Below are 17,153 nucleotides of genomic sequence, written 5' to 3' on the forward strand. Positions count from 1 at the left end.
CAAGAGCGTGAGGCGCGCACGTAGCGCGCCGCCGCTCAAGCCCTACGTGCGCGCTCCCGATTTGCCATCGCGACCGTTAGCCGGGGCCGGGCGGAACGCAGCGGCACCGAGAGGAGGAAAAAAATCTGACCGTCCGCACCGGTCGATGCGAAAAGTCTCAATACCGACATCAAAACGAGGGTTTTCCGTCGCGCGCTCAGACCAGTCGAGGGGGATATGATCATCTGCGTTTGTCAAAGGGGTAAGTTGGCAGTTTTTACGCGCCGCTGTGTTTTTGTTTTGACACTTGGAAAGACTTGTTATTTTGACGACGAAATTCGCCTGCGGTGTCCTGCGCTTCACCGTCCCGATCTCAAAATGGCGGAGAGGCCGAAAGCTTTAAGCTAAGCTAAACTGGCAAAGTTGGCATTCACAAGACCATCGATTTTTTTTTTTTTTTTTTTAAATTTTTTTAAGAGACCCGAGCGTCGAGATTATCTCACGGTTGATATTATTCGACTCGTCTGAGCGCGACCCGTGATCTTAAAACCACCTCCGCGCCTCTCGGTCGATGAATGACTCCGTATGAGGGCGCTTGTTGTGAACCTTTAGAGCTAACGTGGTATGTTAGCCGGCTGAGCTAACTGAGGCGCTGTCAGCTCGCTGCCATATTTTTCAAAAAAAATACTCCCGATTTAATGCTAAATTTAAAATGTTGACTTATTTTATTTTGGAAATCCCATGAGTCATATAAATGATTGTTTTACAAGCAACAGCAGCCAACAGTGTTGGGTTTTTTTTTTTGTTCAGGGGAATGTCAGCTAACAGCCCCCGAAACGTTAATCAAACTCGGGTTACATCTCTCGAGGGTTCACTTGTCATTTGTATTTCATCAATGTAAACTAAGAAGCCCGTAGACTACCGGCCTCTGCGTGTTTCGGTGTGTTATAAATCTGGCGTGCTCACGCTGACAGCCTCCGTGAACGTCTACGTTATCGTGCTAAGCTAAAACCTTTAGCTGGAAAGGGCGTTGCTGAGCCGCTGCTGCAACTTTGCCCTTGTGGCCAAAGAAGCTTTAAAAACACGTCGCCCGAGCCGGATTTTGACTTCATATATATATATATATATATATTTTTTTTTCTCCAAAGAAAATAATACAGTCTTCAGCCAATTCGGGTGATTTTCATGCATATTGCAAAGATGAGTTCGAGGATTTACAATCAGGGTGGAGACTAATGAGGATCAGTGCGAAAAAAAAAAGCTGGTAACGAACGAGACTTAAGACAGATTTCACCTCAAACGACATTTTCACAAACTTGTCTTGTGAGCTGAATTTCACTAATTGAATGCATAGTAAACTGTGTTGTAATTGCTGTGACATGGCAATAAATGCGAAGGCCCACGCCTGCAGAGAAGGCTGTCAACCTTTCTGGGTTTAAATATATATATTTGAGATAAATTTCTTAATCTCTGAATCTCTAGCTTTTACTTTGTAGATGTTTTTAAATCCAGTAAGGAGGTGTTGTTGAAAGTGCAGCCTCGGCTTTAAGTCGGCTGTATTTCTACATGCCTTGTCACCTTTTTATTTTATTTCTCTTCTGTCTTGGGTAAATCTGCATTTACTAACTTAGCAGTTAATTGGAAAATTTAAGCTGCATTGCTTTTATGTTTTTGAGATTCTGTCAAAGCTGTTTTTTTTTGTTTCTGTCATGGTCTGTTACAATTAAATCCTGATTGTTGGCAATGATAACACTTGCAGTATGAATAATATCAAGTCTGAGTAACTCTTCAACTGAGGTTTTAGACTAATATCTCAAAATTTCAATCTCGGATGGCATTATTGATTAAGAAAATGCAACGAAGTGTTGTGGGCTGCCAATGAAAATAAATAAGATTTGTCAGGGTGCTTGATTTGTAAGCAAACATTGCCTTGTGGTTTAGTTTGTGCTAGCAGGGACTTGTTTGGCCAGAAGGTCACCCATAAGGAGGGGCATTGCTCAGCAGCTTGAAGGCAACAGAGTATAATGACTGACAGCTCGATATGCTGCTAAAATGGGTTTCATTGCCTGCTTTTGGGTTTACATTGATGCTTGCTTCTAAATTAGATGATTTTATAAGTCATGTATTTATTTTAATAACAACATTCCAGCCTTGATGTTCTATTTATAAAAGTGAATCAGGACATACGTACCCCCAGCTCTACCATCATATTGAAATGATCATATATTGAATTCGTTGATTAACTAATTGTTTATGTCAATTATCAAGCTAAAATGACAATCCTTCTCTGGTTCCGGCTTCTTCAGTGTGGGGATGAGCTTCTGAAAAGCCAAAAGGGAGAGCCTGCAGATACATTAAAATGATATGTATTTAGTTTACAAATGAATTTGTTTTGGAGAATGATGCACGTACACCAGGTTCATTTGCAGAGGGAGGTTGTCACACCTTTGCATGTTGCCTCTATAATTGAACACTTATGTGTTAGACTCAGAAAGACGGATGAGGCATAATTGACGTCACAGTCTGATGTTCCCTAATGGCAGCTCAGTCAAGTCATCATCTTACCTTTTTACATTTCACAGTTCAAAGCAAAAGATGATGCCACTATAACATTTGTAGTTCTTGAACGAGCAGGAGAGCCATGAAGTTGTTAGATGTGTGTTGTGACTCTATGAGTGGCTGCAGGGAGATGAAAGGCTGCTCAATCCACTAGTGACATCTCGGTTTTCTTCACCAGCAGCTAAATTAAATGTCATCATCGTGCTGTGTCTCAGTCATTTCACTTGGATGCTTGTATAGTCATGGTAGTATTGTTTATCCATTTATAAGGCATTGTTATTGCGGAAACAAACAAACAAAAAAGTTTGGACAATATGTTTTGTATGCCGGGGTCAAATAATCATGGTATTGTAGGAAGAGCTGGGCAACATGATTTAAACCTGTATCATAAAATAAATAAACAGATTATTAATGCAGTGAACTAAAAAAACACATTAACATGATACAGTATTTACAATATCTATCCACAAAAAAAAATCAATATGAAGTGATTGCCCTCTGAGTATCATTGGCGTTTTGCTGTCTTTTAAGAGCTAGACACATGATTACCCCTCCAGAACCATGAATTAGTCACAGCATCTCATCTTTTTGTGGTTTACCTTTTAAGCAGCACATGCAGTTTCTCAAATGTTTTTTTTTTTTTTTTTTTAGATGTTTCATAGTTATCTGCTGCCTGTAATGGCCTGAATTGCTGTACCGTGGCGTTATACTTGCGGACAGTCATGACAGTCAATTAATGTCCTTGGATGAACACTGAAAGCGTGCATGAGCGCGGATGTTTGTGAAGATCATTTCAACAGAGTCCTACTTGCATACCTATAAAATTGATCCATGTTATACTGCATACGGATGAACCTGGCCAGCACGCACCATAACATTGTGCTTGTGTGTTATGCTTAAAGGGAATTCTGTATTAATATATTGAAAGACAAAAAGAGTATGTAGTTTTCCTTTTGTCTCTGTAACAAGGTCAGCCTGGTCATGGCTCCCCAGGTGTAGGAAGGTGTCGTTGCTGTATCTTAAGCAAGGATACTTCACTTTGCCTCTTAAACACATTGAATGTCAAACTGTGGCCGTCCATTTGGGGGTAAATTTGCATTGCCACAAGAAATACTCCGGCACTTAAAATATTTTTTTATCATTACATCATATTTATCTTATCATGAAGAACTTTCACCAGCAGTCTTGTGGCTTTTCTACTTCAGACTAATTACTAATTAACTTTGAGTGCAGGATTGTTATTTATCAGACTGCCGTTTTTCAGTTCCCATTTTGTTTTTATGATCTGATCAATTTATGATCCAGCTGCTTTGCTGTATGGAAGATAAGTATCCGAGTGAAACTCCTGACCTCATCGATGATGTCAGAAGGCACTTTCTTGAATGACAGAGTCCAAATTTGTGACTTCAGAAAGGAACCATAAGCTTGTGTTGGAAGTCCAAAGTGAAAATATGTTTGTTTCTATCTAGGAACACAAGTGGTGTCCACACAAACAGATGCTTATTGTATGGTAGCATTACAAACCTCGAGCTTTCCTCTTCCTTTTTAGAGAATCTTGCTTATGTGAACAAATTCATTAAAAGCAATCGTTGCATGTGCACATGGAGAAATGGACTGTGTGGTAAGGTGACCACACAGGTTGTGAACAGATTCCCTTCACATTATTTCCTTTTGATAAGCCTGATCCATAGACAGGACTTTGAACCCTCTTTCTTGATTTATGACTGATCATGTTCTCTCTGTGTAAGCCTAGATAATAGCGCAATTTCCTTTCAGTATAATACCTGAATGACTCTTGCAAGACTTGAAAATACTTTTTAGTTATTAGAACTAGGCTTCACACTGTTCCTTATTTATTTTTCACGACCCTTCATCCATGCATTCCTTCAAAACATGTCCTGCTAATACAGCTGGTGGTGAAGTTCAGGAGTCTCTGCCAGGTGCAAAAGTGACAGAGGTTGTCTTGGTTATGTAATAATTTGGAAGTCGGCTTGTTTGGTCAAATGGCTATTTTTGAACCGAGCTCTAGAGTTCAACTCGGCTGAAATCACTTGCTCTGTCAGTTCAGTCACTCATTGTGTCTGCAGGCAGGAGAGAGGAGTTGTTTCTTGGACACTTAAGGCACATCCCTAAAAAATGTTTTTGTTCTACGCTGTTCCTGCCATGTTTCCACTGGAAGAGAATATTCCTTATAAAGCATAAATATATGCAGAAAAATCTGAATATATTTTTTTATATATATTAAAAAAAAAAAAAAAAAAAGTTTTTAAAGAAGCATCATTCAACTGTTTGTTTTCTTTGAAGCAGTCTGGTTGGTGACAAGAACATTGCACCAGACAATGATGCAGACAAGGGCAGCGTGCTCTTAAGGTCCTCTCTCCATGTCGGGTTAATCCTGTTAGCTACCGTCCAGTCCCTTCTTTACATTGCACTGTCAGCTGTATGGAGGACTTGTGGTCTCTATGACTTAGACGTACGTACACGCACGCACACACACACACACACACACACACACACACACACACGCACGCACGCACGCACGCACACACACACACGCACGCGCACACTCGAGGTTGTCTGGTCTAGCCGCTAAGCAGCTTAGTGCCATTGTGGCCCCAGGTGCCAGCAGTGTTGAAGCTCAGGAAGTGAATACTCTTGTTAGCTTCACAATCACTGCGTGGTGTGTTTTGATTTTTCAACGTGTGCTGTCGATCCGCGGGTGGTTGCATTGTTCCGAAAGGTAAGCTCTGCAGAATCTGCTGCTACCTTTTTAAAAATGTTTCTTAGGTTATGCAACATCCAGAGGTTCAGCTCAGGTGTACAGAAGGTCAATAGTTGCTAATCTGGTTGTAAATTCAAAGTACCATTGTTATTTGTTCTCGGTATGTATGTATGGGGATTTATCGATGTGGTAGTCTTGAGGCAGCATGAGGGGTCTGAAGATGGATGCATCTGATGACAAAGAGCTTTTCTTTTAATTCCAGCTTCGTAGCATTGTTTAATTAAACCTTGTTGTACTTTCTTGCCTCTCTTGACCTCGTCTAGAGCATATTGTTTCACTATACCTGTTCCCCCCTCCCCACTTTTCCTCTCTTCACCAGGTGATGGACACGTCTGATTAGCGAGTTAGATTTGGACCATCGAGGAGCCTCGTCCTGACAGTTGGTTGACAGCAGTATCTACAGGTCACCCCCTTCTGCGTGGCGCTCTATCTGCCGCCTCCGAAGGGAAAACATCTCAGAGGGATCGGACAGCTCCCCACCACACACTTCGCAGCCAGACTCTCCTCCACATCACCTCATCCTCACCTCCCCGAGAGGGAGAGAACAGCAGCCACCATGGTGCTGTCACAGAGACAAAGAGATGAACTGTGAGTGCCCTGGTGTAAATATGTGGGAATGCAGACTCTTTACACATGCAAACAAGATCAGACATGTATACAAAAACACATGTAGTGCTTAATAAGAGAAGCGCTTGCAGTGAAGTGTGCATATGCGACGGGTTTTCAGCAATACGTTGGAAGTTTGGCCACAAGCAGAGATATAAATCAGATGTTTTCTCCTCTTGACAGAAAGCAGCTCTTTGGGATAAGTCATCAAGAAGATGTTAATGCAGATGTTGTGAGAAAGGGCATTCCTTTACAAGGAAGTGTAATCAGGGAGGAAATGTGAAGAGATGTGAGCTTCAAGGTGCTTCATTTGATATCTACTTAGTGAATATTTCATAACCCACATGACAGGAGCAAAGAAGTGAGGGGGGATGGGCGAGGAGGAGGAACTTAAAAAAATGATGGCTGGTTAAGAGCAGCTATGTGCAGCAGTAACTGCCTGGCTGATCATACAGTATCACCCCACTTCAGTTCACTGCAGTCACACAACAGCAGATATTTTTATATATAGTAGGGGTGAAAGCCTCGTCAGCCAAGAAGATCTAGACTGTTTATATTCTGAAAGTGGTGAACTGAAAGAAATATGTGGAAATCCTGCTGCCTGTGGTGGCCTAATGTTTAAAGTCTATAATAGAAACTTGTATCAGGGTTCCGATTATCAACCATTCAAAGAACCACTGAAGCTGCAGCCTAAATTTAGCACCGTTACTCATGAAATATTCACCCTTTATCTCATAAAAGAGCTTTTCCACTCATTTATATAACACTTTGTGTACGTACGTCCAGGCCTCGACTGGCCTTTGGGCATACCGGGCAGTTTCCCTGTGGGCCGACGCACTTTTGGGCGGATACAATCGAAATTTGTAGGGAATTGATGTGTAGTCGTTATAAAAAAACAAACAAAACATTGCAGCACCAACGACCAGCCCACGAAGGAGAGACCGCAACCCATTGGTTTATTTGCTCTACTGACACTGGGCTGGCCCAATCACATCTCTTGCTAGACCCCAGCCCCTCCCCTCTGTCCTGTTGCCCGTGTCAAATGCCGTGCAGACCAAAGGGGCAGCGGAGACGCTGCGGGCCAAGAAAGTTTCTAACTCTCGTGGCGGTTGTCGCCAAATTTAGCAAAATAACCGATATGTTTGCTGCCAGGTCTACATGAGCTTACGGCAGTTGCAGTACCCGACATTGTGCAGCAACAGGAACTTAAAGGAGGGAAATAGAGCCTTGATCACTGCCAGGCAGAGGAGGAGCGTGACAGGGAAGAAGAGGAGGGACAGAGTGAGCAGGAGAAGAGTAGTCAGAGCAGTAAACATGAACAGTCACCTGCGGGGAGGTAAGCTGGTGTGTACAGAGCCGCGGTGATGCAGGTTACTTTCATTAATATCAATGATAATAAGAGAAGCTATCATAAAGTGAGTCCGTCACATATCTCCTGGTGTCACTTAAAGTTAAATATCACAGTTGAAGCTCTTCTTTTCTAAAATATGTTCTAACCACAAACGCTGGTTAGAACTCCCAAGATGCAAAAAAACCCAAACATGTATAAACATGATCCAGAAGCACCGCCGCCGTCTCTGGGACCGAGCTCATTTAAGATGGTCTGAGGCGAAGTGGAAAACTGTCCTGTGGTCTGATTTAAAATGAAAAAAAAAATATATATATTTTTGGCAATCTTGGATGCTGCATACTCTGGGCTAAAGAGGAGAGGGACCACCCGGCTTGTTATCAGCGCTTAGTTGAAAAGCCAGCATCTGTGACGGTACAGGGATGCATTAGTGCACATGGCATGGGTAGTTCACACATCTAAGAAGGAACCATTAATGCTGAACGATATATACAGGTTTTGGAGCAACAAATGCTGCCATCCAGGCAATGTCTCTTTCAGGGAAGGGCTTGCATATTTCAGCAAAACAAGCCGAAACTACTTTATGTGATTTGCAAATCATTGCATTCTATTTTTTATTTACATTTTAAACAGTGTCCCAACTTTTTTGGAAACATGGTTGTATTAACTCAGTAACTCTTATGCAATATTTCATCATACATGTTTGAATACTTGAAATCTGTATGAACTGAACAAGTAATCAAATAAGATGAAACGGCTGCCTTTATTGAATAACCAACTATATGCTCATTGCCAGTCTGTTATTATTGAATTGTAGGCTGCATCTTTTTGCATCTTTATCTGGGAATTCCAACATTTATGGGCCTGACTGTACATGACTGTACTCTGAGTGATTTTTCACAGCCCTTCAAATGTAGAAAAAACTTTTTTCTTATACTTCTTTTTTTGTCCCCACCTTTGATCACTCGAGTGAGTCCACACGTGTGTTTGAGGCTCTGTTTCCATGTGCTTGTGGGTTGCCCTCTCTTGGCGTCGTCCAAATTCAGTGTTCATTGCTTTCTTTGTGGCCAGCCGCTGGTTTCCATAGCAGCGCAAAACAGTTTCCCAGTGATTCGGTCCATATGTTTTGTTTTCCTCAATGACGGGTTATAATTTCTTTTGGCTCTGGCTCCGATTGACTGACATTTAAGATGGAACTGTGAAACTTGAATCCCATTGCTCCCATCTGTTAGGGTGTGGTCTCCCCTCTTTTAAGGAGGAACCTGCCTTTCTGTTAAGGTGGCGCTTATATTTAAGAAAGTGACTAATCCCACATGTACTTCATTTATGGTGTTATTGAAGGAAATTGCACCAATATTGCTCATTTAAGACTGGCAGTGGGTATATGCTTGCATCTGTGAGGAAGTCATCTGTAAATGGGGATTGGATTAACACCTGAAACCTGTCAATAAACAATTTTATTGGACTTTTTCTCAGAAACCGGGCCATAGCCGACTATCTTCGTTCCAATGGATACGAGGAGGCCTATTCCACCTTCAAGAAAGAAGCAGAGATAGATATGGTAAGCAGAGACAGATGCACTGTAAACTGTACATGCATTGAGGACAGTGGATCCCTTTTTAAGTGTCTTTTTTTCTTCATAGAATGAAGAGGTAGATAAAAAGTATGCCGGCCTTTTGGAAAAGAAATGGACCTCAGTTATCAGATTACAGAAGAAGGTAAGGAATGTTTTTGTGCTCATTGATGGTATATTTTAAGTTCGCCTGAGATGTTTGTACATGGCACATGGCAGAATAATCTTGTGGGCGGTAAAAACGTTTACTCTCACAGCCTTTCTGAAATCTTAAGTCAATGGACGCTGTGATGTTATAAAATTGTTAGCTGTTTGAATCATGGAATACTTTAAAAAAAAAAAAAGAAGAATTTATTGGCATTCGCTAATGAGCCTCTAAACTCTGGCTTCTCGGCTCGCCGCTCTGCTTCAGGTGATGGAGCTGGAGTCAAAGTTGAATGAGGCCAAGGAGGAGATGTCACATGGAGGCCCTGTGGGTCAGAAGAGAGACCCCAAGGAGTGGATCCCCCGTCCCCCAGAGAGATACGCCCTGAGCGGGCACCGTGCTCCGGTCACTCGTGTCATATTCCACCCCGTCTTCTCTGTCATGGTCACAGCCTCTGAGGATGCGACCATCAAGGTGCGTGTCTGTATGTCCGAACGGGGGTTTATATAATCGGCAACCTATTTATCAGGTACAGCTAATCTGATACATTCCAATGTGACGGCCCCACTTGTAAATCTTCATGCATGCAATTTATCTTCAGTTTATGTTGAAGCTGTTGTCACACCTTTTTATATAAAATGGGAGACGACAAAAATATTGGAACGACTGTTTACGCTACTGCATTGTGATTCACAGTACTACAGCCTCCAGAAGGCCCAGAGAGTTAAATCAATAGCTTTCTGACACAGTTTAAACAAACGGGTTTATTGCAGGGATTTTATGAGATGATGTTACATTGCAGGACAGAAGCAACTCACTGAATCACAGTACAGTGGGAAAAATGCTGAGAAGTGCTCACATTTTCCATAAAAAAAATGTTTTCCCGAAAAATAGACTTTATTTTCTTTACGAAAATGTCATTTCAGTGTTAAAAAAAATTACAAAAAAAAAAATCCTTTTCTGGAACGTATCGGTGTGAAAAATTAACAGCACTATCACACCAATAAATTAGGCATTAATATGTCCTCTACAAGGTACCACGTGTGCTGTTGGGAATGTCGATCGTCCTTTTTCTTTCCTCCTTATTCGCATATTGTAATATCTTTGCGATGTCTTTTCTGAAGTGACCACCGCTCTGAAAATGTGCTTTTTCAGGGCAGATATTAAAGCAGTTATAGCTGCTTGCACGAACATTGACAAGCAAAATCAGGGAGCGTTGCAGCACACCACAACATATCCTCTGCAGTTCTGACCCTTTAGATCAAAGCTGTACTGCAGATCTGAGGCTGCTCTCTCTTTTTATCCTCTGCGCTTCTGCTTCAACACGCTTTGCCCCCCTCTGCCTCCTCCCTTTATCCTCCTTCCTCCCTGCTTCCCTTCCTTCCTCTCTCTTTTTTTCTGCTTTGTCACTGCTCATCTAATCTATGTGGAGATGGGCTGATGCTTGTGTTGTCAGAGGCAGCACCCCCAGAGCACAGCATCTTGGGAAATATGCAAATATGCTTCTCTTTTCAACTGTCCCTCTTCTTTCATTTCAAGCTTTTTAATTGATTAGGCAAGTAAACTGTGTCAAAATATTATTGATTTACATTTCCTTGAATAAATGACACAGTCTTGGGTATTTAAATAGTTTTACCGACAAGTCGCTCTATTTTATGATATTCATATTTGATTCATTGTCACAACACATTATGTCACCTGCACCCCATCCTGTTAGTAGAATTTGTCAAAAAAAGATATGATGACATAATGTCTGTCTTAACACTTTGTTGGGTCACTAAACTTAAATTTGGCCAGTTTAATAAATGTATTAGTAAAATGTGATGATATTGATATAATGGTATTGTTCTTTTCTGTTCTCTGATAATTGGCGACTGAAGTGCCTCATTGATAGTTGTCTGTGGCTGTAATTTTAGGTCTGGGACTATGAGGCAGGGGACTTTGAACGAACCCTCAAAGGCCACACGGACTCTGTGCAGGACATCTCCTTTGACCAGACGGGAAAGCTTCTGGCTTCATGTTCAGCAGACATGAGCATCAAACTTTGGGACTTTCAGGGGTTTGAGTGCATCCGAACAATGCATGGTAAGAAATAACAATGGGAAAATACAGGGTCACCTCTTATACAAAAAAAAAAAATTGTTTTGCCCATCTGATTTAGAAATATTACAATATAACTATTATTATATTCATTTTTTTTTTTTTTTTTTTTTAATTTTTAAACTTAATTTGCTTTTCAGGTCACGATCACAATGTGTCGTCTGTAGCCATCATGCCAAATGGTGACCACATAGTGTCTGCCTCCAGAGACAAGACCATCAAGATGTGGGAGGTGGCTACTGGGTAAGTGAGTCTTGTTTCAACTCTCTCTGCCACAAGCTGCTGTAGAGATTAAGATTGATGTCGTTCCTATATTTTATGTTCCATTTTCATCATTTGTTCCAATAATTATTATTTCATACCTGATACTACGGCATTCGTTCCAATTATTCAGTGCCAAAAAAAACGGTTTATTTAGAAGTTAATTTATGATGTTTCCCTCTGTAGGTACTGTGTGAAGACATTTGCAGGCCACAGGGAGTGGGTGAGGATGGTGCGCCCCAATCAGGATGGCTCATTGATCGCCAGCTGCTCCAATGACCAGACAGTGCGTGTCTGGGTGGTCGCCTCGAAGGAGTGCAAAGCTGAGTTGCGGGAACATGAGCACGTGGTAGAGTGTATCTCCTGGGCCCCTGACAGCGCTCACCCCACCATCCTGGAAGCTACAGGCTCGGAGGTAAATATGGCTGCTGCAGGATCTGACATTTACCTCCGGAGGGTGTTTATGCATGTGGGGCACAACTGCAGACCGACAATGTCGTCTGAATTTATGCCTGCCTCATTATATACACAATTTTAATTAAAAAGAAAGTGTTTTGGTTTGGTTTAATAAATACGTTGATCAAGTTTTTACATCACGTTGCTGTTTTTACAGTTATTCTGTCACAATTGGGAATGTGTGGAGGAGAACTCTTACATTTACCTTTGTTTTTTGAGCTACTTAAAAATATGGCATTTACATATCTGCGTCTGTGTTTATAGTTCAAACATGCTAGCATCTTTGGGATGTGTTGGCACACAGTGTTGTGCTAAATGCTAACATTGGCAGCACGTGTAATGTTTACCATCTTAGTATAGTGTGCTCGCATGCTTGCTAATTAGCATTAAATACGAACCACAGCTTAGGCTGATGGGAATCTCATTAGTTTTGTATATATTTATGTAGAACGTCAGGGACCAGCACCGTCATACCTGGAGCCGTACTGCCAGCGTGGCTGAAAACTGCTGCTTCATATCTCGGAAGGCATCTTTGATGACGCACTGTATTGTTGTCTTTGTTGTAACCAAACACTTTTTCACGTCGTCCCTGTGTCTCACTACCACAGAGTAAGAAAAGTGGAAAACCTGGGCCCTTCCTCCTCTCCGGCTCCAGAGACAAAACAATTAAGATGTGGGATGTCAGCATTGGGATCTGCCTTATGACCCTGGTGAGTAGTAGAAGTGATTGTATGTTTGACCCTCTCAGGGTTGAGACGGTCATGAGTAATGAGTGAGGGGTGCGGTGGATAATCCGTCTTGTGTCTGTAGGTGGGACATGACAACTGGGTGCGTGGGGTGTTGGTTCATCCTGGAGGAAGATTCATAGTGAGCTGTGCTGATGACAAAACCGTTAGGATCTGGGACTACAAGAACAAACGCTGCATGAAGACCTTGTGTGCCCATGAACACTTTGTTACCTCTCTGGGTGAGACGCCTTTCATTACAATTTTAGCATGACACGAGATCAGCCTTCACTTTGCACTTCCGATTAAACTTATTTCAGCCTTGTGGTGAACTTACAGCAAGTACCTGAACAAATGTTTCCTTCTCTCGCAGATTTCCACAAGACTGCTCCCTACGTGGTGACAGGCAGTGTCGATCAGACAGTCAAAGTCTGGGAGTGCCGCTGAGACTGCCTGTATCTCTTGCCCTATCCTGCTCCCCACCCAACCCCCCAACTCCAAAAGCAGCCCTAAAGCCCCATCCTGCCCCATCCTACCCCACCCTACCCCACCCTCCCTTGCACCCTCTTCTCTCTGTCCTGACACCCAGTCCAGCCCCTCACCTCTCGCACTCCAAACCATAGTTGACCAAGGCGCTTGACCTCCTCCCCCGTCCCCCTCTCCTCGCTCCCGTCTCCTCCTCTCCTCCCCTACATTGGTCCAGCCCTATTAAGATGACTATTGTCCTTTTGTGTAAATTATTCTGGATGTAGGGTACGCTTAATAAATGTCACGCAATCTCTGACACATAAACACACTCAAAAAGATAAGAAGTATCCTTGCATGGTGAATCCAACAAAAAAAAAAAATTCTCTACATTTAAATTTGCGAATTTGCATACTGTTGTCATGACTTCCCGTCGGGTCAAAGGGTAAATATATTTGTGTGCTGGCGCAGGTGGATACTGGTTGACTGACAGTGCACGGAAACCAATGGCAGCCCTTGTTGAAGGGGTTTAGTTTTGTTTTACTTCATGCCTCCATTGTTGTGGTCTGACACTGCGTGGTTGGTGATAGAGAAGGTGTGAGGAAATTAAGTGTAAAAGAAAAGAGGAAGAAGTGGAAGCTGTCCAGGAGAAGATGATGTAAAAGTTAAAGGAAAAAAAATGAAGCAGGATGCAGCTCCCGAGTTGAATCACATGCGGTTTAGTGGACGGGTGCTCGTGTACATGTGTGTATACGTTGTGTGAGTGTGTGTGTGTGTTTGTATGTTATGACAGGAGAATCTCTCCGGCGTCTCTGCTCTGATGATCAGAGGAGAGAGAGGAGGCACAGCTTCTCACCCACTGTGTTCATTCATACTACTTCATCTCTTTTAACAAACTTGCTTTCTAGTAGACACTCACAGGACCTTAATGATCCATAAGCTGCTGAGAGCACAGGCACACGCCCCCATAGCAAAAGTGTGTTTTACAGAGGAAAAAGTCAGCTCACCTTTTATGAGGTTTGTGTGTGTGTGTGTGTATGTCGCCCCAGAGAATCGCCCAGTGCCCTCTTGCTCGCTATCTCTGCCTTGTTAAACCCAATGAGGGCTCCCTCACACGGGATTTTCATTCTGCTTTCTGTGGTCTCACTGCTCTCTTTACACACACATACACTCACAAATGCACATACACGCACAGTAAAAGTTGTGTATCAATATATCTGGATGTCATTGTTTGCAACATAATGAAATAAAATTCTGTAAATATAACTTACCTATTTGTGTTTTTCTTTCTTTGAGGAAAGGAGATGTGAGAAGGGAAACTTCAGGGAGTGAGACAGGATGTACTTCTTCAGAGTTTCATAGTGAGGTTAGATACCGAAGCCTACTCTCCAGTCTATTCCACACTGACTTTAAATAATTGACCTGTTGTTGCAATGGCGGGTGCAGATGAGGGAGCCGCACAATCAAGCCAGTTGTGCTCTACTGAACTTTGTCTTTCTCAGAAAACCCTTAGTATGAAAAAGTAAGGAAGCCTCTCTCTTGACATCTTAGGCAGCATTCAATCTCTATCTTGATAAGGTTTGCTTGGTATTCCTGTTCTTTTGAACCTTTTAATCACCGCCGCAGTGTAAAACCTTTTGATTGTGGTGCTGTGACTTTTTAGAAAATGTTTGCATGGGAAAGTACCATTCAGTTCAATCGTTAAAGTATTTTGGGACTTGGAGACTGTTGGCAGCCTGTAAATCACTACATTGTGCTAATTTCATTGAAAGCTTGGGTCTGAAAACCTTGGATCATCAGACTTAAGCTTTCAGAAAGAAATAGGTCACTAGACAAAAACTAAAAAAAAAAAAAAAGCTGCTCTAGACAGAAAGTATTATTTATGTATAACTTGTCAGGCTTTGCTGCTCTGCTGTTGTCTGGTGCTACACTGTGACCTCTTAGCATCTTTGGGAAACTTCCATCGGAGCAGGGGTCATAACCTGACTGCCATTACCGTTATTGATGCAAATGGACAGAGCACATTGCTCCTTAGTGGGTTTTTTTTATAAAAAAAATTTTTATGAAAGGTGAGCTGGGAGATCAGAAAAAAAATGTGCGATGAAGACGATAAGCTGTTCAGAGTAAAGTGAAAAGGATAGTTAGGTAACTCCTTATTTGTTCCTCAGGTACAGCCGAGTTAATCACACTGCCAGTCGCCTGGAGAGGCAAAGACATCAGGAGGCAGCAGGGACAGTTCAGGCCTCCTTATCAATTATGTACGGTACCCCAGCCTACTTCTGCGCACACACACACACACACACACACACACACACACACACACACACACACACACACACACACCTGCTCACTCACCCAATTACTCTTTCTCTGTGCTCTGCGGTATCCTGGCAACAGTTGCCAGGACAGCAAGTGCAACCACCACACCTTGCTCTGTCCTGCAGGCCTGCGAGGGTGGAGAAACGGGGGAGTGGCGGAGTAAAGCGCAATGACAAATGCAGATGCCAAACTGAAAAGTGATTACAGCACAAAGTTCACGCAGTAAAAGGATGGTGACAAATGGAGACACAGTATGTTGGACTGACATGCGCACAGATGTGGGATGAAATAGAAGGATAATAAAACCTGTCAGTCTGAAACTCCTGTTTCTCCACAGAGGCACTGGAGTAGAAACATTGGCCTACATCCGCCCACCACCTCTCTCGTGCCTCGTGCACACTTTCTCTCTCATGCAAGCTGAAGACGTCAAAACAGGGTAGAAAAAAAAAGAAAGAAGAAGCTCTCTTTCTCATTTATATTGCTTTTAGGTCAACCATTTCTCTCTCTTTCTCTGACGAGACTGTTGATGCGGGTTTGCGGCAAAGGGAGAAGGTGAAAGGACCTGCTGAGAGTTATAAACCAGTATTGATTCAAATGAGCTGGCGTGATGAGGAAGTGCTTAGAGGTTTCAAGGTCAGTGTACACAACAGACCTGTCAGATGCTGCAGTATCGATTCTATTAGAGGATTGAACTATTTCATACTGCAGGCTGGCTTTTTCCCTTTACTGACTTGTGCAGTTAGATACGAGTATTTTAAGTGCAGACTGTGGAGCAGATAGCTGCAGGGTCTGCGTTAATATATAGGTTTGTGTGTCATCCCAGTATAGCCTACGTGAATCCCTCTATAGTTTACGTGACCAGCGTTGTAATCCCTGCAAATTCTGAGAACAGCGGCAGGGAGGTCTGGAGCAGCCTTAGCTATGTTAAAGGATGTGGCGCTCTCTAGTGGCAGCGTGTACTGAGACGTCCATGTCCCTATAAGGAAAAAAAACAACCAAAAAACAGCCTCTTCCCTGCACTGTTTAGAAGTGGGCACGTGAATGTCATATTGTGGGTTTCAGGAGAGGAAGCAATGTGAATTTGTTTTGGTTGGTATTGTGTCTTCACAATGACAAATTAAGACAAACCTCCAGAGAGGAGACAAGTTTGCTTGTCTCTCCATTTACAGGGCTGCAAACAGAGTTGTGATTAGGGTTAAGTGTTGAATACAAATTGATTCAACATCTGATGATGGTTAAATATAGGAAAAGTTTACATTTTTAACTTCACACCTGAGAAAATGGACCAAACCAATAGGCTAGAGATGACCATGTTGTCTTTCTCTAAGATGCTTGACATTGAGTTACAATTTGAAGTATTTGGTGGGGAGGTTAAATTAGGTTTGGGATTATGGAACAACATTTTGATAGTTAATTAAGCTAAAAATGTTTGTGCAACAAATGTTAGAACCGTTTTCTATTGCATCATCACATTACAAGCAACAAATCCTCAAGCTTTTGGTTTATTCAAAGTCTAACACGTGGTATTCCTTTGTTTTTCCCCTCTTTTCTGTGACTCCACTCACTTTATTTTATCTATAAAGTCTCCAGTGTTGCGTTGCTTCCTCTTTGTCTCTGGTCTGTAGATCCACTAGTGATGCAGCACTTCTAACTGGGTCAGCCCGTCCCTTCCTCACATCCCTCCCACCTTCCCTGCCTCTCCAAGCCACCCATCCTCCTCCTCTTCCTTCTCCTCCTCCTCTTTATCCTCTGCATATGCATACATCCCTAAAGAGTTTTTTTTTTTTTCTTTCACGCAGCTCATGTGCTTACCATGTGCTATAGCGCTCTCATCC

At 42.4% G+C, this 17,153-nt stretch overlaps 1 protein-coding gene across 2 annotated transcripts; it reads left to right on the forward strand.

The window, feature by feature from the left end:
* The first annotated feature begins 61 nt into the window (after positions 1–61).
* Positions 62–14,265, forward strand: LOC138633390 (lissencephaly-1 homolog B). Of its 2 annotated transcripts, none has more exons than XM_069719600.1 (11): positions 62–241; positions 5,640–5,908; positions 8,751–8,835; positions 8,918–8,992; positions 9,260–9,466; positions 10,909–11,077; positions 11,233–11,335; positions 11,540–11,768; positions 12,418–12,519; positions 12,620–12,776; positions 12,908–14,265. In XM_069719600.1, exons 2-11 carry the CDS (start codon positions 5,877–5,879, stop codon positions 12,979–12,981), a joined length of 1,233 nt encoding a protein of 410 aa, XP_069575701.1. In that variant the 5' UTR covers positions 62–241; positions 5,640–5,876; the 3' UTR covers positions 12,982–14,265. The 2 variants fall into 2 exon arrangements, with proteins under 2 accessions (XP_069575701.1, XP_069575708.1); XM_069719607.1 differs by lacking the exon at positions 62–241 and adding an exon at positions 1,155–1,243.
* The last annotated feature ends 2,888 nt before the right edge of the window (positions 14,266–17,153 follow it).

The sequence above is a fragment of the Brachyistius frenatus genome, unplaced genomic scaffold (assembly GCF_029030835.1).
Source record: "Brachyistius frenatus isolate BFR_SWC_R1_liver_20210118 unplaced genomic scaffold, ASM2903083v1 Contig_5, whole genome shotgun sequence".
NCBI classification, from domain to species: Eukaryota; Metazoa; Chordata; class Actinopteri; family Embiotocidae; genus Brachyistius; species Brachyistius frenatus.